Raw genomic sequence first — 20,387 nt, forward strand, 5'->3', positions numbered from 1 at the left:
TAAATGGGGAAGGAGTTTACAGTAGAGTGGAAATGATGTGGAAGGAAACTGACAAGGTGGTCGAGTGAAGCCATAGGAGTGGATGCGGGAGCCGACTGGGAGGAGCAGAGGGCGGATGGAGTGGAGGTGGTAGGAAAGTGGGGAAAGTATGAGGTCGGGCGGAGCAGATATTAACATTGTTGGAGTGGTTGGATCAGGTATATGACAGTATCCCCCCCTTAGGGCTGAGCCCTCGAGGCCAAGAGGACCAAAGAACTGGAACACAAGGTGATGAGAAGAGTTCTGAGAAAATTGCACTAGTATAAAAAATGGTAAGGAAAATTTTCTGAACCCCACTTCCCATTTTCCTGGTATCAATACCCTCAACTCTATCACTATGTCCAAGAACGCATCCGGAGACAAGAAGTTGACCTGTGAGCTCGCGGAGGAAATGGTGGCCCAGCTCATGGTGCTGGAGAGACAGGCTGTGGAGGAGGAGGCTGAGGCTGCGCGCCAGCGTGTGGAGGAAGAGTGGAGGATGCAGGAGGAGATGGAGAAGAGGTGGCAGGCAGAGCTGTGGCAGAAGGTTGCAGAGAACTGCTGTGTACTGCAGGAGGTAACGAGTGTGAGCGCAGTGGTGAGTGGTTTAGTTTTTTATTTTATTTTTATTTTGTTATTGATTGACGTTCTGAAGGGTACTCCCTCAATGGCCCCTGTCGGAAAAGTGCCCACTGACTGCCAGTGGTGCTTTGCCTCCAGGGCGGAATGTACTTGGGGTAAGGTGGTGGACGGCAAGGTGAGTTTTTCTTTTCTGACTGGTTGATTCATGCTGAATTATCCCATCTTGGAGAAGCACAGCACTTGTGACTCCTGTAGTACCAAGAAGAAGCAGTGTGATCCGATGGGTGAGTCTGGCGTGGTTCCTCAGGGCAAGAAGCGGGTGCGCATGGGAACTCCTTCTCCATGAGGGAAGGGAAAGCAGAGGCAGGTGAGCCCAAGTCCGATGGGGTGCACATCCTCTGGGCAGGGCACCATGCCTGGCGAGGACAAGGAGGAGTACCAATACGACAACCAGGCCTTGGTACAAGTTGCCAACAATATTGTCCTCGAGTTGAGTCGGACCAATGCATTCCTGGAGTGGAGCATCCTGATGTTGGAGCAGAGCGTGTGGGTGGTTGAGGGGAGTTGAGCTGCGATGGAGTGGGGAGTTTCCACCATGGAGAAATTTATGGAGGGGCAGGGGCACTTGCAGGCGCTGCTCCTGAGACACTTCAATTCCACAAGCAAGGGGAGCGGGAGCTGCAGGGGTGACTTTGGCGCAGAGAGTGCAGAGGAGGCAGTGGGATTGGACATGGAGATCCAGGAGATGTGGGAGTGGAAGCAGAAGCGGCTGTAACTCTAACATGAAGGCGGAGTAATTGTCCATCCAGTTTGGGCAGTCTCTGGGGGAGTTGGAAAGAAGGTCAGGCTCAAACCATTCCAAGGCCATGCCCTTGAGGTAAGACTGAACAAAGGTGACCTTTGTTTGGTCAGAGCAGTAAGCGTGGGGGTGGCTCTGGAAGTTGAGCTTGCACTGGACAAGGAAGGTGCGGAGCTGTCGAATGTATCGGGCTTGCAAACCCTTGACTTGGATTCCTCGGGGGCAGAGCGGCATTGAGAGCTGCGGGTGAGGTTGTTTATTGCCTGCAAAAGGCAGAGGAAAATGAGGTCGCGGGCATCATTGCCCTGGTACTCACCGTCATTGGAGCCCCCTGAGGGTTCGTCATCTGGTTCTCCTCCTTCATTGTCTGATGGGGGACTGCCTGGACTGCCAGGGCCTCCTGAGCTGCTGGGGCCTCCAGACCCGACAGACCCACCTGAACCTCCTGGCACTCTAGGGGTGTTTGGGGTCTGGTTGCAGTCATCTGCTGTGGATTGATTGTCGGAGACGTGAGTGTGGGTGGGAGTGCTGGGGTGTGGGTGGTTGATGAGGTCAGAATAGCTCCAGGCGGAGCCATGTGTACTGGCAGTACGGCAGTGGGAAAAACTGGTGAAGGTAGTGACAATGTCGGAAGGACTTCACCTCGAGGGCAGGAGTCCTGCATCACGGAGGGAATTCTGGGTGGTGCGGCCCGGTGGTGGTTGTCATGTCAGACATATGTTTTGTTATTGGGGATAGGGGTTATTTCTTATTAGTATACTTCGGCTAAGAGGAAGTCTTAATATACTGTTAGAGACTGTGCTCAGACGGAGAAGCAGAGGGGTCAGGGCTTGGCTTCAGCTCTTGTGCTGCACCCTTAGCCAAGTATGTGCCCCAAATTTGGAGCAGGTCTGATGATAGGACAGGCAGACCACTTTGGTCCGCTTGGTGGGTCGGGGGGTAAGTGTCATATACCTGATCCGACTGCTCTAATATCAATATCCACTCCACTTTCCAATCACCTCCGCTCCACCCATCCTCTGCTCCGTCCGATCATCATCTGCATCCGCTCCTACGTTTCCGCTCAACCGCTCAACCGGTCCCCTTCCATAACATCTCCATTCAACTGGACCTCTTTCCCCTTTTAGATATATACTTTCCCCTTCGGTACATGGACCCTTACTTCCGGATCACCAGTAATTCCTATTACCACTCAATCACTGATCCGACGCGTACATATTGATATCCGCTCCGACTTGTGTCTTCACCTGTGTAAGTACTTACAAATTATATCCTTGGTACATAGCTTTACAACATAGTTATCCTGGTCACTGCCTCATACATAGAAGTATATAACATATCATGTACTTAGATATTTTCCTCAGTCTTAATATTACTTGTCTTCTCACAGTTACCTCCTGTGAGAATTCTCAGTAGGACCTTGCCTCCTCTAGACACAAGTCTCAACTTGTTGTCACCTCCGACCCTCTGACCCTCCACTCTAACTTAGAGCCGTGCTCTAAGTGCTCCCCTCAATTCTCTGCCCCTACCAATATTCCCCTTATCCCTCTCCCCATCCTCCGCATTATCCTCCGCCTTCCCTGCTCCTACCAAACCTTCCCCCTACTCCTATCCACCCTCCGTATCACTCCCCGCCTTCTCTGCTCCGCTCCTAGTCAGCTCGCCGCTAGTAGCTCTTACTTCCCGACCCTCAAAGCAGACCAAAGTGGACCACTTGTCCTATCGTCGGACAGCGTCGGACCTGCTCCAAATTCAGGGCACATACTCAGCTAAGGGCGCAGCACAAGAGCTGAAGCCAAGCCCAGACCCCTCTGCCTCCTGAGCCGGCATGGTACCTAACAACACTCAATGGTAATGGATGGGCCAATGTAGCCACTATGTGTAAGGGATTTGATAGAGATAGGAGGGCCAAGATATTTGAATGATGTAGACTAGTGGGCTGATGGATCTGTAGATTATACAAATGGATGGGCCAATAGAACTGTCGATTATATAAACAGAACAGCTGATGGAACTGTAGATTATACCAATGAATGGGCTGATAGAACTGTCAATTGTGTGGACGGATGGGCCAATGAAACTGTCAATCATATAGACAGATGAGCTGATGAAACTGTAGATTGTGTGCACAGATGGGCCGATGGAAGTGTAGATTGTATACACAGATGGGCTGATGGAACTGTAGATTATATAGATGGATGGGCCGGTGAGAGTGTAAATTGTATACAAGGATGGGCCCATGGAATTGTAGATTGTGTACATGGATGGGCCCATGGAACTTTAGATTATATAGATGGACAGGCCAATGGACCTGTGGATTATATAGATGGATGGGCCAGTGAAACTGCAAATTGTATCCACAGATGGGCTGATGAAGCTTTAAATTATATAAATGGATGGGCCCACGGAACTGCACATTTTATAGACGGATGGGCTGATGGAAGTGTTGAGTGTATAGACCAATGGGCTACAATATGGTACTTGGTGCTCAGTAGTTAGGACTGAGTGGTTAGTGGTGCATGATCATGACCTGGGACCTGGGACTGACTTGGGACTCAGGACTGACTTGCTGTGGGGTGCTCAGTGCTTGATACTCAATGCTCACTACCTGATCCACAGGACCCAGTGCTCAAAATTTGGTCCTTGGTTCTCCATACTGAAATTTTACTACCTGATGCTTGGCACTCAATGCTCAATACTGGGTGGTTGATATTTGATATGTGACACTCAATATTGTGTGCTTGGTGCTCAATCGCTTCTGTGGAGGGATGGGATTCATGAATATACTAATGACCTGGCCTGTTAGATGTTTCACCAAATGGAATCTTTACTGAATCCATCATGGCCCATCCACATGAAGGAACACCTGCATAAATATGGACAGAATCCCACATATACCATGCCCAAGCAACCCGATCCCCTGCTACTTCATGAACTCCAGCTGAAGGCTTGGCATGCTCATGCGAGCATTAGAATAATTCCCCACAGTTGTGAGAATGTCAAACCACTCGGGAGATGATAAGTGGTCTCTATGATATGGGGTTTGCCAATTAGAAATGACAGAGAGGGTATTGAAGATGGAGGCCCAGAGCTTGAGGGTCTCTGACATGTTCGGAAGATTCTTGGTTTCAGCTGACTCACTGAGGCTTGAAAAGGCTTGCATGCCTGCCCAGTACTGTCGAGGATGCATGACCCTGAGTGCAGCTGATGCAATAGCTGCCAGCCTCACAATAGCTTTGAGAATTTCCTCGGAGTGTGGACCCTTCAATGATGCGGATACCTCTGGGTCTGAGATGGTCTACAGGATTGGTGAATTTAAATACTGAAGAACATCGGCATGTCATTGCATCACACCTCATGCCCCTGTTGAAACCAAGTTGGGGATATATTGATGCATATGGCAGTGATGTCACCATTCCTGGAGCCTTCACCGAACCACTCTTCATTAGTCCACCAACTGCCAGCGACTTTTACAATCTTTTTGAGTGTGGGAGTCAGCAATTGGGTGGCCTTCCAAATTTCTTCCTGTAATATATTCAGTATCCTGTAACCATTGGGCAATAAGGGAGACAAAATGCCTGGGTTGTGTCAGTCAGTGCACCTGGGAGATACCATATGAGGATAGCACCGGTGACGTCAAGGACTGTGGTGGGTACGTCGATGAACATAGTACCCTCATTGCCAGGAGGAGACCTGTCAAGCAACATCTTCTCTCTCTCTTCATTATGTCCAGTGTCCTTCGGGGATATCAATTTGCTGTATCTCACAATATTAATCTGCATCTGAACTGTGATCAAGGCATTTAAATGATCAAATGGAAGATCCAAATTGGCATTCCGACTCACTGGGATTGTGATATGCTTTGATGAGGCAATCAACCAATCAATCACAATCCATCACCAGATCTGTGTCTAGGTGAGGAGAAGGTATGACCAGGTCCCCTCCTGTCTTGTCCACATTGAATTTCTGTTCTGTATATTCACTCGCCTCATGAGCGACAGTAAGGGCCCAAGCAATCCAGAAGGATATCTCAATCTTGGAGTCTGAGGACACATTCATGGTGGAGGGATGTATTTGATGGTGGGAAACCCAATGGTGAGTACTGGATGATGGCAACACTTCGGTGTTAAGGCGGATGTCAGATGTGGCTGGTCAGAGATTGTGAGGATCAGATAGGGTGGACATGATGCATCATCTTGGGATGGAGGACTGAGGACCAAATACCAGTGTATCAAGTATTGAATTGGGACCGAGTACCATGTATTCAGTGGGTACTGAGTACCAAGGCATCAGGACCGAGTATTCAGTATCTCAGTGCTGGATACTGAGCAGGGACCGACTGCCGACTACCGAGCACAAAGGATTGACAGATGAGCTGTCAGGATTGACTACCAAATACTGAGCACCGGGTACCAAGCACCGAGTATTGAGCACGTGGACATTTGGTGTCCTGACCACCTAGGACCATGGGCCATTGGTGCTCGGTGCTCAGTGAACCCCACTGAAGGCTCAGTCCTACATGCGAAAGTATCTACAGGATATACATATTGACGTGGGTCCTTGGTGCCCACACCATCTGCTGGATACAGTAATTCTGTACATTTGAAAGTGTCTACAGTATATACATATTGACATGCTCATAATCAACCCTGCATTTCAGTGTTGCACACCTCCCTGGCTTTCTGCAATCAGGTCAGCATACCAGTGTATAATTTGATCTCACCCATCTTATCTCGGATGCCCTCCCGCTGCTCCTCGATCAATGTCAGCAAGCATTCTCAAATCCACCAAAGTCCCATCAGCGATGGAACTGAGGTTTGATCCACCCTCTTGGGAAGAATCAGACCATCATCCTTAACACCACCCTGGATGTCTTGAGTCATCAACTGTCACAGAAATTGTACTCGGTGCTTACCAGCCAATGCTCATAGTGAAATCCACAGCACTCCATCACCCTGTTCCATCGCCATGGTTCGGTCGGAATTGTGGTTTGCTGCATCCACCATGGAGTGTCATAGTTGGATATGATGTGTGAGGGATCGCCGGGATCTGTGCAATCATGAAGCCAAGCAAGGTGGTCTACAAAGACATAGTCCAGAACCTTGGTCCAGGTTTGCTGGGGAATCAACAGCAGCATATGAGCCACCAGGATCGGCATAACTGAGATGATGTTCCAAGCAGCTGAGTAATGCAGGATCGGGGTCACAAAGGTCTGTGGGTGATGTCAGCAAAGACTACAATGTAGCCACCATTGACTTACCAAGATCTCCCACTGAAGCCTGGTTTTGAAATCAGCAATTCAAGAGGAAGACAAGTCCATGTCAGCTGCCTCCCTCTGACATTGAGCTATGCAGGCTCGGATGCGGGATGCAGCCATCTACAATGTTGCTGCAATATCTGCTGTGCTGAGACTGATCGGATGATATTCAAGATGTTGAAGATCACTGGGAGGAGATGATGCAGAAGTTTGATGTGAGTCAGGCATGTTTAATGGAACAGTAGATCAATGGAAATGAGTATAAAAGTTGTTCAGGGAGTAGAAATATGAGTGTCAATGATAATGACAGTGGATCAGGGTGTAGATGTATGAGCAGCTGATCAATGGATGTCATTTTGAAACTCCGACATCATTCCCATGACACAACCAAACGCCAAGCCACACAATGATTCACATTGTCCAGAGGGATGCTGGACATCCTTGGGGGTCAATATTTATTCATCTGCGGTATCTATTGGCATCTTTGTAAGATCCTGAAAAGCGGCCTGTGCATCCTGTGCAAGTAATGAGACCATTCGAGATTGTCTTGCCACATAACATGTATGACCCCAAAGCTGGTTCTCCAATGACTCCCTCATATGTTTATCCCATTGAGCTGCTTTTTGCAGGAAGAAGTTGTATGTCCAGTCCATCTCCCATTCCACCACTGTAAGTTCTTCAATCCATCAATCCCTCAGGGCCTTTGCCTGAAGCAAATGAACTCAGTAAACTTCAGATTGGTTGGGTCAAATTATCATTGCATTTGGAATGGATACCCAAACTCACATTCGTCATTCCATGACTCACTTGGCCCTGATAAATCAATGTCAAGAGACCAGAACCAGGCGAGGGACTCATTCTGCTGACCTTGGGCATTTGGATCACTGACTGCAGTGCTCACTTTCAACTGCTCCTGCAGGAGGGGCTGGTACTTTTGAAGCTGGAGTTGCCCTGGGCCAAGCTTCACCATCTGCTTCCGTGTCTTGTTGTATATACTCGCATTCAGAGACACAGCCTGCTCCACCGACATCACCTGGGACCATGCCCGAGTCTTCAGAGCTTGGAACTTCACCTGCCTAACAGTGGTTCGGAAAAGGACCACCTTGTTGCACAAGTGAATTCAGAGATTGTGAAGGGTATTGTTGGCTTGTCCTTCATGAAGCGACATCTCTAGTGGAATCAGATCATCTGCTGAGCAGCTTCTGAGTCAGTCGACCCCAACATTGGATGGCAATGGGATGACAGTAAGTTCAGGGGTGTTTTGGTGGGCATCAAATGTCTTGGTGAAATCCTCTGGATCATCATCGAGATTGTCGAGAATTTCCGGATCCAAGTCACCGTTAGGCAGGCGAAGTCCCAAGCTCTGAATACTTGGACATGGTCCCAGGTGATGTTGGTTCAGCAGGCCATGTCTCTGAATGCCAGTATATACAACAGGACACGGAAGCAAATGATGAAACTGGGTCCAGGGCAGCACCAGCTTCAGAAATACCAACCTCTGCTCTGAGAACAGCTCAAGATCAGCACTGCAGTTGGTGATCCAAATGCCCGAGGTCAGTGGAACGAGTCCCTTGCCTAGTTTTGGTCTCTCGACATTGATCCATTGGGGCCGAGTGAGTCATGGAATGAAGAATGTGAGTTCAGGCATCCTTTCCAAATGCAGGGATGATCTGACGCAACTGATGTGAAGTTTACTGAGTTCATTGGCTTCGGGTGAAGGCCCTGAGGGATCGATGGATTGAAGAACTTATGGTAGTGGAACTGGAGATGGACTGGACATGCAACTTCTTCTTGTGCAAAGCAACCCAATGGGATGAACATATGAGGGAGTCATCGGTGAACCAGCTTCAGGCTCATGCCTGCTACATGGCAAGACAATCCTGAATGTACTCAATACTTGCACAGGATGTGTGGGCTGCTTTTCAGGATCTTACAATGATGCCAATAGATCCTGAAGATGACTGAATATTGACCACCACGGATTTCCAGCATACATCCTGACAATGTGAATTATTGTGTGGCCCAGTGTTTGGTTGTGTCACAGGAATGATGGTGGAGTTTGAAAATGTCATTCATCCATCAGCTGCCCATATATCTACACCCTGAACTACTGTTATTCTAATTTCCATTGTACTACTCTTTCATTGGACATGCCAGACTCACATCCAAGTGGTACATCGACTTCTGCCAGTCATGATAGAGATCTTCCATATCAACTGATCACTCTCAGTGCCACAGACATTGCAGCTACATTGGTGATGGCTGCATCACACATCCGAGCATGCATAGCTCAATATCAGAAAGAGGCAGTGTCATATACCTGATCCGACCGCTCCGATATTGATATCCACTCCACTTTCCGACCCCTCTGCCCCATTCATCCTCCACTCCGTCCTATCACAAATCCACATTCCGCCCTACGCTTCCGCTCAACCGGTCCCCTTCCATAACCTCTCCATTCAACTGGAGCTCTTTCCCCTTTTAGATATATGCCTTCCCTATTGGTACATAGACCCTTACTTCCGGATCACTGGGAATTCCTATTACCACTCAATCACTGATCCGACGTGTACATATTGATATCCGCCCTGACTTATGTCTTCGCCCATGTAAAATACTTACAAACTATATCCTTGGTACATAGCCTTACTGCATAGTTATCCTGATCACTGCCTCATACATAGTAGTATATAACATATCATGTACTTGGATATTTTTCCTCAGTCTTAATATTACTTGTCTTCTCACAGTTATATCCTGTGAGAATTCTCAGTAGAACCTTGCCTCCTCTGGACACAAGTCTCAACTTGTTGTCACCTCCGACCCTCCGACCCTCCACTCCGACTTAGAGCTGTGCTCTAAGTCTTCCCCTTATTACTCCGCCCCTACCAAAATATCCTCCTTTGCCCCTCCACATTATCCTCCACCTTTCCTGCCCCTACCAACATTCCCCTGCTCCTATCCCCTCTCTGCATCACTCCCCACCTTCTCCGCTCCACTCCTAGTCGGCCCACTGCTAGTAGCTCTTACTCCCCAGCCCTCAGAGCGGACAAAAGCAGTCCAATTGTCCTACCGTCGGACAGCGTCGGACCCACTCCAAATTCAGGGCACGTACTCGGCTAAGGGCGCAGCGCAAGAGCTGAAGCCAAGCCCCGACCCCTCTGCTTCCTGAGTCAGCACGGTATCTAACAGGCAGCTGAAATGGATTTGCCGTCCGCCCACATCACACACTTTAAAACTGGGCTTCAATGGGAGATCTTGGTGAGCACAGTGAATGATGGCTATGTTGTAGTCAATCCTGACATCACCGACAGACCTTTGTGATGTCAGTCCTGCATTACTCAACTGCACACAACATCATTTTGGCCATGCCAATCCCAGTCGCTCATCTGCTGTGCTTGATCTCCCAGTGAACCTGGACTGATGTTCTGGACCATGTTTTTATAGCTCATCTGGCTCGGCTTCAAGATCGTGCAGCTCCCAGCGATCCCTCGCACATCATTCCAGACTATGATACTCTGTGGTGGATGGGGCACACCACAATTCCGAACGAACCTTGGCGATGGAATTGGGTCATGGAGTGTTGTGGATTCCACTATGAGCACTGGCTGGTAAGTACCAAGTACCATTTTAATGACAGTTGATGAATCGAAACATCCAGGGTGGTGTTGAGGATGATGGTCTGATTCTTCCAGAGACGGTGGATCAAACCTCGATCCCATCTCTTATGGGACTTCGGTGGATTCGAGAATGCTTGGTGACATTGATCAAAGAGCAGTGGGAGGGCATCAGAGATAAGATGGGTGAGATACAAATGTACACTGGTATCCTCACCCGATTGCAGCAAGCCAGGGAGGTGTGCAGCAATGGATCACAGGACTAATCGGGATCCATAGGAAGGTTGTATCACTTCAGTACCCCACCATGCATATACCATAGACATATTCACATTTAGAGAGTCACTGAGTCCCACATATGGAGTGAGCACTGAGGACCAACCCGTCAGCACTTCTTACCGAGAGCTGAGAGCCGAGGACTCTGGGTCCTGGATCCCACTCCTCGGTACTGATCACTGGCACTGAATGCCTCAAGAATGAATATCCGACTGCTCGATGCTTGGTGCTTGGCGCTCGGCACTTGTTATGACAGACTCGGGTCTGATGACTCAGTACTCAGTGCTCCATCCATACTGAGTACCGAGTACCAAGGAGATGACTGGCACTGAATGCCTCAAGGATGAATATCCGACTGCTCGGTGCTCGGCACTCGTTACTGCAGACTCGGGCCTGATGACTCAGTACTCAGTGCCTGGTAGTCGGTCCTTGCTCGGCATTTGGTCCATGATCCTGGAGATCCTGGTCCTTGGTATGGAGCATCAACTATGTGATCCAGTGTGAAAATACTCAATTTGTCGGAACTTCATGGTTCTGAATTACCAATCCCTGGTACACCTGGGATACTTGATATTCAGCCATCGGTTGAATCACCGGTACCCAGTGCATCTTTGATACTCAATGTTTGCTATTCGGTCATTGGTGCTTCATACCAAGATCATGCATCATGTTGCCCTATCTGATCCTCGCAATCTCCACCACCCCAGATCTGATATCCCCCTTAAAGCTGAATCATAGGTATCATCTTATACTTGACATCAGATTTCCCACCATCAAATACATCCCTTCATCATGAATGTGTCCCCAGACTCTGAGATTGAGATATCCTTCTGGATCTCTTGGCCCTTGACCATCGCTCATGAGGCGAGTGAATATACAGAACAGAAATTCAATGCGGACAAGATGGGAGGGGATCCGGTCATACCTTCTCCTCACCTAGACACCAATCTTGTGATGGCTTGTGATCAATTGGTTGATTGCCTCATCAAAGCATATCACAATCCCAGTGAGTTGGAATGCCGATTTGGATCTTCCATTGGATTATTTCAATGTCTTGATCACAGTTCAGATGCAGATCAATATTGCAAGATACAGCAAATTGATATCCCAAAGGACACTGGCAATAATGAAGAGAGAGAGAAGAAGCTGCTTGACAGGTGTCCTCCTGGCCATGAGGGTACCAAGTTTGTCGACATGCCTGCCACAGTTCTCGATGTCACCGGTGCCATCATCGTGTGGTATCTCCCAGGTGCACTCACAGACACCACCCAGGTATTTCAGATCCTCCGTCACCCGATGGATCTGGAATACTCAATATACTACAGGAAGAAATTTGGAAGGCCTCACAATTACTGACTCCCACACTCGAAAAAAGTGTGAAAGTCAGTGGCAGCTGGAGGACTAATGAAGAGTGGTTCAGCCAAGGCTCCGGGAATGGTGACATCGCTGCCGGATGCATCAATATATCCCCAACTTGGTTTCAGCAGGGGCATGAGGTTGGATACCATGACATGCCGATGTTCCTTGGTAGTTAAACTCACCAATCCCATAGACTGTCTCAGACCCGGAGGTATCCGCTTCATTGAAGGGTCCACTTTCTGAGGATATCCTCAAGGCTATTGCAAGGCTGGCAGCGATTGCCTCTGCAGCACTCAGGGTCATGCATCCTCGACAGTACTGGGCAGGCATGCGAGCCTTTTCAAGCCTCAGTGAGTCAGCTGAAACCAAGAATCTTCCGAACATGTCAGAGACCCTCAAGCTCTGGGCCTCCATCTTCAATACCCTCTCTGTCATTTCTAATTGGCAAACCCCATATCATAGAGACCACTTATCATCTCCCGAGTGGTTTGACATTCTCACAACTGTGGGGAATTATTCTAATGCTCGCATGAGCATGCCAAGCCTTCAGCTGGAGTTCATGTATGATCCCGGGGTCATGATTGCATTTTCAGGAAGGATAGTGAGGCATGGGGTCCATGAAGTAGCAGGGGATTGGGTTGCTTGGGCATGGTATATGAGGGATTCTGTCCATATTTATGCAGGTGTTCCTTCATGTGGATGGGCCATGATGGATTCGGTAAAGATTCCATTCAGTGAAACAACGCCCAGGGTGGGTCATTAGGATATTCATAAATTCCATACCTCTGACAAAGTGATCGAGCTCTGACTGAATGTTGAGCATTGAATACTTTGGATCAGGTCGTAAGCATTGGGTATTGAGCACTGAGCACCACACGCCGAGTCAGTCCCGGGTTCCGACCACCCATAACCAACCACTCAGGCATGAGTACTGAGCACCGAGTAACATAGTCCTACATCCAGTATCACCGAGTTAATATTTGCCTTCCTAGCTCATCGGTCTATACAATCAATAGTTCTATCGGCCCATCTGTCTATACAATTGGAGTTCCACCAAACTCCACCGATTTCTGTCCTCTGGAATTCCCCGGACTTCCATTGGACTTCCCCTCTGTCCCCCAGAAATTAAGGGCACGTACTCGGGTAAGGGGCACAGCGCACAAGCTGAAGCCGAAGCCCTTTGAGTAGTCTCCCCCTTGAGCACGACCTTAACATATACAATCTACAGGTTGATCGGCCCATCCGTCTATTCAATTGACAGTTCTATTGGCCCATCCATCTATATGATGTACAGTCCCATTGGCCCACTAGTCTACATCATTCAAATATCTCGGCCCTCCCATCTCTATCAAATCCCTTACACATAGTGGCAACATTGGCCCATCCATTACCATTGAGTATTATATACACATTGGCCCACCCATCAATATTGAGGATATTATGACATCAGCCCATGGTCCTCTGGCCCGTTTAATATGGGATATTATGTCCCTCAGTTGGCCCGTCTAACATGGAGTTGTACACTGAATGGGCTCACATTTACCAATACATCAATTTCAGAATATGAAATTGATTGGGCTGCACTAACTATTGCCCATGCAATGGTCAATCCCAGTGAGTGTCCCAAAATATTTTTAACTGTCATGAATTCTAAAGCAGAAGTATAGTCAATGTTGATTGGGATGTGGATCAATATGCTGACAGGGTCAAGTTGTTGCCACCGAATCAGAAAGGCTCAAGAAGTACTTCTCTGAGGCAGTGCTCGGCAAAATTTCGACTCTGGCCACCATTGTAGATAAGCATGGCAGAATCTTGATGGTTTACCTCCCCAATATTTTGTCACCTTCTCATCTAGTACGTTTCTGGATGGGATTTTCCCTCAGGGGCTGATTGATTAATTAGGATTACATTAACAATGCCACCTCAGGCTTACAAAATTCTCTTCTTGATACCCTGCCACCCATTTCAGATCAAAAAAAAGTTGGCAAGATGATGGCTTTGTGGTGCCAGAGGGAGGGGGTGAATTTGGGGCTGGTAGGATTACTGTGTCACCTGCATATATGCAAAGAAAAGAGGTATTGTATTTTCAGTGCTGAATTTTCCCAGTTCTCACTTGGTGATTAGCAATTGATAGATCCTCTTGTAATGTCGGAGTCTTACAACTCAAAGGAGATCCAAAAATGGCTAGGAGCTTTAACAACATCAGAACTTCTATGGAACTCCATTACTGCAGCAGTGGCACCAGAACTTTTTGAATCAGGCTCCTCTGCATTTTCCAAGGTTGTCAAGGAAGTTAGGCAGCAAAACAATAATTTGGCTCCAGTGGATTCTTGGCCCTCTATCTTTTCAGGGTTGGAAATCATTGCCAACCAAACAACCTTCAGCCCCAGAGATCCTGGTGGATCTCCTTCACTTTTTGATCTTCTGGTCAGTTTAGGTCAAAATCATCATGCAACTCTTTCTTTGGCCAACATCCATGCAGAGCTAGACTATTCACCTGGTGCAATGGTCTACATTGCCAGTAGGGTACTGGAGCACTCTGTGGGTCCTTGTTAGGTACCGTGCTGGCTCAAGAGGCAGAGGGGTCGGGGCTTGGCTTCAGCTCTTGCGCTGTGCCCTTAGCCGAGTATGTGCCCCGAATTTGGAGTGGGTCCGACGTTGTCCGACAGTAGGATGAGTGGACCACTTGGGTCCGCTTTGAGGGTCAGGGAGTAAGAGCTGCTAGCGGTGGACCAACTAGGAGTGGAGCGGAGAAGGCAGGGAACAATGTGGAGGGTGGATAGGAGCAGGGGGAATGTTTTGGTGGGAGCGGAGAAGGCGAAGGATAATGCGGAGGATGGAAAAGGGTCAGAGGGGAATATTGAAAGGGGTGGAGAAATAAGGGAGAGACTTAGAGCACAGCTCTAAGTCGGAGCGGAGGGTCGGAGGGTCGGAGGTGACAACAAGTTGAAACTTGTGTCCAGAGGAGGCAAGGTCCTACTGAGAATTCTCACAAGTAGTAACTGTGAGAAGACAAGTAATATTAAGACTAAGGAAAAATATCTAAGTACAGGATATGTTATATACTTCTATGTGTGAGGCAGTGATCAGGATAACTATGTAGTAAAGCTATGTACCAAGGATATAGTTTGTAAGTACTTTACATAGGCGAAGACATAAGTTGGAGCAGATATCAATATGTACGCGTCGGATCAGCGATCGGGCGGTAATAGAAATTACTGGTGATCTGGAAGTGAGGGTCTATGTACCGAAAAGGAAAGCATATACCTAAAAGGGGAAAGAGGTCCAGTTGAATGGAGAGATTATGGAAGGGGACCGGTTTCAGCGGTTCAGCGGACGCGTAGGGTGGAGTGCGGACTTGTGATTGGGCAGAGCGGAGGGGGTCAGAAAGCAGAGTGGATATTGATATGGGAGTGGTCGGATCAGGTATATGACAGTCCTTGGATTAATGGAGAAAGAATTGTGGTTGCCCATTTCATGAAGGATGCTGTGCATGATAGAGTGAAAGTGCCAAGGCCAAGTTTTCCTATGCAGAGGAACTTTTAGAGTTGGTAGGGAGGAAACCCAAACACATGGGTCAGAGAGCCAATAAATTACAAATATAGTTAGGATAGGAACAGGACTGTTTTGGGGTGTGTGGGCGGTGGTGGTGGACTGCCCCAATAATGCCAATGTTCTTGTTGTTTTGTCCCCTTTGACAGACTCTCAATTTCATGATCTCGCAAATCACACCGAGGAATAGAAACAGGGTCAGAGTCCAGCCATCTTCATCTGGAACTCGCCCATCAAAAAGAAAAAGAGGCGCTTATAAATATGCATATCCCTTCAAAAACACGGAGGGGAAAAGATTTGTGGAAAGAAGCTAATGCATCATTTGTCTATGAGGACTCTGATAGTGAGATAGAAGTGGCTTCACCGTCAAAATAAAAGAGGCATCACCATATTGAAGATCATATACTGGTGGAATATGACCAAGAGGTTCATGGTGATTTTTGGATGGAGGCTTGGATGGTATGAAAAGAAAAACAAAAGTGAGTTCATTGAATTTTGAAGTCTCAAGTTTTTTAAAAAAAAATCATGTGCAGACCCAAAATGATTTCCTTCAAGATTACTTGCCTTGGCGCACTGAATATCTTTCAGTGTTATTGGAGTTAGAGCAGCTGGTCAACGATGGGAAATGCAAAGATTGTGGAGAAGGAGAGGGGTTGATCCAGTGTTTGTCTTGCTCAGGAACACATGCTTGGTGTCCTTCTTGTGTTGTTAAAGCTCATCAACACAACCCCTTCCACAACCTTCAACTCTGGAATGGCAGGTTCTACGAGACTACTACCCTGCAGGCTCAAGGGTATACAATGTATCTTGGCCATGGGGGGGGAACCATGCCCCAATATCTCACATCAGCCAGACCCATCTCCCTGGGAAGATCTTGGGGCCATGAAAGATGTGTTTGCACAGGAGGAGGGGGATACAATTAATGACATGCAGTTAGGAGTATCTAACCTAGTCATTGTGCACTCTACTGGTGTTTACTCACACAGTGTATCATGGTGCCAGTGTTCTGGAGCTGAGAAGGCCCAGCATCTCCATCTCATGAAAGCAAGGTTATTTCCTGCCAGTATCACTCGCCCTCAATCTGCTTTCACATTCGATGTCCTGGATAACTTCCTCATAGACACTTTGGAGTGCAAGACTTCAGCCATGAGTTTCTATCAAAAGCTCCATCAGTTCACAAACAATGCATTCCCTGATAAAATACTGGTGAGTAATTTTATATGATTGTGTGCCCTGCTGATAGGACAAAAAGGACTGTTACTGTGAACTTATGCAAGTGTCACATATATGGCGGGATTTGGTTAATAAAAAAAGGTTTGGGTTTGGACATGACATCAAACGATCCCCTGGTCCAAGGGATTTAGCCCTTTATTGCCCAGCATGTCCACAACCTGGAATCAACTTGCCAATGTCTTGGAGATATGACTATGAAGAGTAAGCTGACTTGTAACTATTGCAGTAGTATGTCACTCATTATTGGTCTGTGGTAGGTGGTTAGTTATGCAAAGATATGTGGTCGATGGAAATTTCACAGCACAACATATGAAAATGAAAATTCCGGAAGATGATGTTTCTCTAGCAGATGGAAAGGGATACATGGTAACAGAGGGACCTTATCAAGCTCACATTCATGATTCTGTAGAAGAGAGAGAGGCAAGTGATGATTTTAGATGACCAGTTCCTCCTGACTTATAATATTTTTGAAGAAATCCACTTGCAACAATCATCAGGCAGTGAATGAAGCAAACATCCAAAGAAGCAACCTAAGAGCTACAGGGGTTGGGGCACCAGCATGTGCTAGGCATGGATGCTTTGTTCCTCATGCAGTGGTAGACTTCCAAAAGGGGGAGTGGTTTGTGATTGTTTTGCTATTTCAGACAATGGACTGACCCTGTAGTCAGGCACATGAACATGGACTATTCCATTTGCAATACAGTGAAATATATGCCCGAACATATTGGCAGTGTGCTCATCATCTATGATGTTGCATGTCAGTGGAGTATTCACTTTGCTGAACAGGTGGACCAGAGCTATCATCTGTCCCTTCCTGAGGGGACTGAAATATTATCTGCAATTGGCAAGTTCCATTTGAGCACACATAAGTTTCAATGCTTTCCTAGGTTCAGCCTGAATTTTATAACCAGAGCTGGACATATTGATGGGGAAATATTAGAGATGCTCTGGGCTCCTTTCAACAAGATTTCCCCCACTGCAAGATCCATGTCTTTGGCTCACCGAAAGGAAGTATTGGATGACCATATGTGGGATTCCAATTGGAGCAAGTCCCCTTCATTCTGGTTTCTGTGACTTCGCCTGACATAAAATTGGCAAAAGTCAAGTCATTACTCAAAAAGTATTGTCAAGCCCTACAGGGTGTTAGTGACACTCAGGGTCCATACGAGGAATTAACCAGATCACTTGATTTGGATGATGTTCAGGAGTGGAAAAAGGCAGTCGAAAAAGCAGCTCAGGACCGTGGAGAGCTTCTTGACATCTATCAGCCTAAAATGGATAGGTCTTGTGTTGTGGACATTAATTTTGCCCTGATGGAAAATAATTTAAATCACCCTCTATGGCTGAAATACATCTCAGATTGACTGAAAATGAACTATCTGCTAATGGTAGGACTGGGTCTGTTGCATGGTTGATTGAGGGTATAAATATAGAAAATGCTCAGTAAGATATTTTAACTTTGGGATTGGATTGACTTAAATTGTGTTACTAGAGATGCCTTGAGATTGTCTATAAGGCAGCTGCCCCAGGATCTGACTGCTTCTCAGGGAACTGGAATAGAAGAAAAAAAGGCAAAAGCTCATGGCATGGATTATTAAGTTCTATGAGGCTGCAGAGGTCATGACTAATGATATGGAATTGAAGGGAGGTGAAGGAGCACCACTGGACAACCCTGAACTGTGCCTGGAGGAGGCTGACATATCCAGTATGGAAGATCCAGAGGAAGAGGACTTTTTCAACTTTGAGGGTAATATTGACTCACCTGCAGAAGTCACCGAGATTTGGATGCCATCATGGGCAGCCTCTGGTCACATCATGAATGATGTCATCTTGGCATTACATCAAGAAGAACTCGAGCTTTGAAAGGGTCAAGCAAACGACTGCCTGGAAAAGCTTTGTCAAGCCCTGGGTGATAGATCAGTCGTGTTTCGGGAGAAAATACACTTCAACAAATCAGTCCATCACCAAGGGCACTAGATCTAAAAAGGAACTTCAAAAGATAACTCTCTCCATCAACAGACAGGCGCGAGTTTACAGCCGGGCAAGGGCTGCAATGCTCCACCTAGGGGCTGACTCTGATACAGTGGCAGTGTATCAACCCCTAAAGCCTCAGGACCTAGTGGTGAGCAAAGAAGTCACAGAAGAAAACAGGCATGGGGAGGGTTCAGATAAATTGCTTGGTTTTGGAGGATAACAATGCAGAGGACAGTCAGAAGAATATATGGATGAATGAGTGTAAGTTTTATTGTGATCTGCTTTTTATCAAGTCAATTAGCTTATATTCCCCATTTCCAGTTTATCATGTGAATTGGTTGAAAGTTAAAGCACGGTATGACCATTGGTCAGAAGAACTGAAATTGGTACAACATGAAATGTTTTGGACCATATCCTGGTTTTGGACACAGGAGGAGAGGTGGAGAGTTCAGGCAGATGAAAGCATCAAGAATGGGAATAGGGCATATGCTGAGAGGCGGGCATCTATGTGGGCAGAATTTTCAGCTCAGGGTCTCAAGAATTTTGAAGGAAAATTACATATAACAAGTTGATAGTTCACGAGTTGACATGCTAATGTAATTTTGATCTTCCTGACTTGTAAAAAAAAGTGTGATGTGAGTATTCAGAATGTAAACATGGTGTAAAGGGGCTGGCCGATATGCTTTGGGCTTCTGGCCTAGTAGGCCTGCCCACCTCTGCAGTATGTGGGGGGTGGCTGGCTGGCCTAGGAATGAAATCTTGCTGGGCCAGCCTCCCTTTGCAGCCTGCATAGAGGGGCTGGCTGACATGCTTTGGGCATCTGGCCCAGTGGCCTGCCCACCACTGCAGTATGTGGGGGGGTGGCTGGCCGGCCTAGGAGAGAATTCTTGCTTGTAGGTCCAGCCTCCATCTGCAATCTGCATGTCAGGGCCAGCCAACATACTTTGGGCATCTGGCCCAGTAGGCCTGCCCACCCCTGCAGTATGTGGGGGGTGGCCAGCCAGCCTAGAAGTGAATTCTTGCTTGTAGGGCCAGCCTCCTTTTGCAATCTGCACTAAGGATTCACTCAAACTCATCCATCCAGTATCCTGGATGGGGGTACTCTATGTAAGCAAATAGATATGTTATAAACCGAGTGCACAACCAACTGGAACTTGACTTAGTGTGGTTAGGTGTGATGATAAGGGGTACTCCATAAATGTGTTATAAAATGAGTATATAACCTACTGGAGCTTTACTGAGTGGTTAGGTGAGGATGGGGAGGGGGTGTACTCTATACAAGTAAATAGATGTGTCATAAACTATAAATTAAGCACACAACACACATACTCCAATAAATATCCCTCCAAACTTACTCAAATTTGCTTCAAAATGACAACTTTAAAATCCATGAATGCTATTGTCAAATCTATCTAGAAGTGTCCTAATATTTACTAGCTCTTGTCTCACATGTATGCCAGCAGTATGTCCCTCCATGCAGATCATAAAAGGAGGCTGACCCAGCAAGAATTCACTCCGAGGCTGGCCGGCCACCCCCCCACATACTACAGAGGTGGACAGGCCTGCTGGGCCAGTTGCCCACAGGATGTGTTAAGGTGTGCTCAAGGGAGAGGTCTCAAAGGGCTTGGCTTCAGCTCGTGCGCTGCACCCCTTACCCGATACGTGCCCTTTAATTTCTGGGGACAGAGGGGAAGTTCCAACGGAAGTCTGGGGAGTTCCG

At 47.3% G+C, this 20,387-nt stretch overlaps 7 protein-coding genes across 7 annotated transcripts; 5 read left to right on the forward strand and 2 right to left on the reverse strand.

Annotated features, from left to right (window-relative positions):
- Positions 1-376: 376 nt before the first annotated feature.
- On the forward strand, positions 377-1,734 carry EDB91DRAFT_1087644 (uncharacterized protein; the record flags this gene model as incomplete). Its single annotated transcript, XM_041316258.1, has 6 exons — positions 377-616; positions 674-775; positions 833-919; positions 1,007-1,146; positions 1,264-1,347; positions 1,626-1,734. The coding sequence occupies 6 exons, from the start codon at positions 377-379 to the stop codon at positions 1,732-1,734; spliced, it is 762 nt and encodes a 253-aa protein (XP_041170274.1).
- Positions 1,735-4,322: 2,588 nt separating this feature from the next.
- On the reverse strand, positions 4,323-4,616 carry EDB91DRAFT_1063078 (uncharacterized protein; the record flags this gene model as incomplete). The annotated part of the gene is made up of 1 exon (XM_041314585.1): positions 4,323-4,616. A coding segment is annotated over one exon (294 nt), but the record flags the coding sequence as incomplete, so codon positions are not given.
- Positions 4,617-7,111: 2,495 nt separating this feature from the next.
- On the reverse strand, positions 7,112-7,686 carry EDB91DRAFT_1087646 (uncharacterized protein; the record flags this gene model as incomplete). The annotated part of the gene is made up of 3 exons (XM_041316259.1): positions 7,112-7,323; positions 7,443-7,469; positions 7,524-7,686. 3 exons carry the CDS (start codon positions 7,684-7,686, stop codon positions 7,112-7,114), a joined length of 402 nt encoding a protein of 133 aa, XP_041170276.1.
- A 668-nt stretch (positions 7,687-8,354) lies between these two features.
- On the forward strand, positions 8,355-8,534 carry EDB91DRAFT_1012710 (uncharacterized protein; the record flags this gene model as incomplete). Its single annotated transcript, XM_041312445.1, has 1 exon — positions 8,355-8,534. A coding segment is annotated over one exon (180 nt), but the record flags the coding sequence as incomplete, so codon positions are not given.
- A 1,370-nt stretch (positions 8,535-9,904) lies between these two features.
- On the forward strand, positions 9,905-10,738 carry EDB91DRAFT_1087647 (uncharacterized protein; the record flags this gene model as incomplete). Its single annotated transcript, XM_041316260.1, has 4 exons — positions 9,905-9,917; positions 10,104-10,267; positions 10,318-10,512; positions 10,553-10,738. The coding sequence occupies 4 exons, from the start codon at positions 9,905-9,907 to the stop codon at positions 10,736-10,738; spliced, it is 558 nt and encodes a 185-aa protein (XP_041170278.1).
- A 918-nt stretch (positions 10,739-11,656) lies between these two features.
- Positions 11,657-12,338, forward strand: EDB91DRAFT_1036804 (uncharacterized protein; the record flags this gene model as incomplete). The annotated part of the gene is made up of 3 exons (XM_041312820.1): positions 11,657-11,798; positions 11,879-12,045; positions 12,102-12,338. Coding segments are annotated over 3 exons (546 nt in total), but the record flags the coding sequence as incomplete, so codon positions are not given.
- A 3,537-nt stretch (positions 12,339-15,875) lies between these two features.
- On the forward strand, positions 15,876-19,876 carry EDB91DRAFT_1087649 (uncharacterized protein; the record flags this gene model as incomplete). Its single annotated transcript, XM_041316261.1, has 17 exons — positions 15,876-15,939; positions 16,049-16,112; positions 16,246-16,666; positions 16,704-16,894; positions 16,951-17,059; positions 17,167-17,312; positions 17,362-17,450; positions 17,795-17,975; positions 18,053-18,136; positions 18,265-18,517; positions 18,540-18,815; positions 18,883-18,928; positions 18,989-19,234; positions 19,315-19,388; positions 19,565-19,648; positions 19,752-19,774; positions 19,840-19,876. 17 exons carry the CDS (start codon positions 15,876-15,878, stop codon positions 19,874-19,876), a joined length of 2,388 nt encoding a protein of 795 aa, XP_041170280.1.
- Positions 19,877-20,387: the final 511 nt, after the last annotated feature.

The sequence above is a fragment of the Suillus paluster genome, assembly GCF_016628075.1.
Source record: "Suillus paluster strain FC165 chromosome Unknown EDB91scaffold_140, whole genome shotgun sequence".
Taxonomy (NCBI): Eukaryota; Fungi; Basidiomycota; class Agaricomycetes; order Boletales; family Suillaceae; genus Suillus; species Suillus paluster.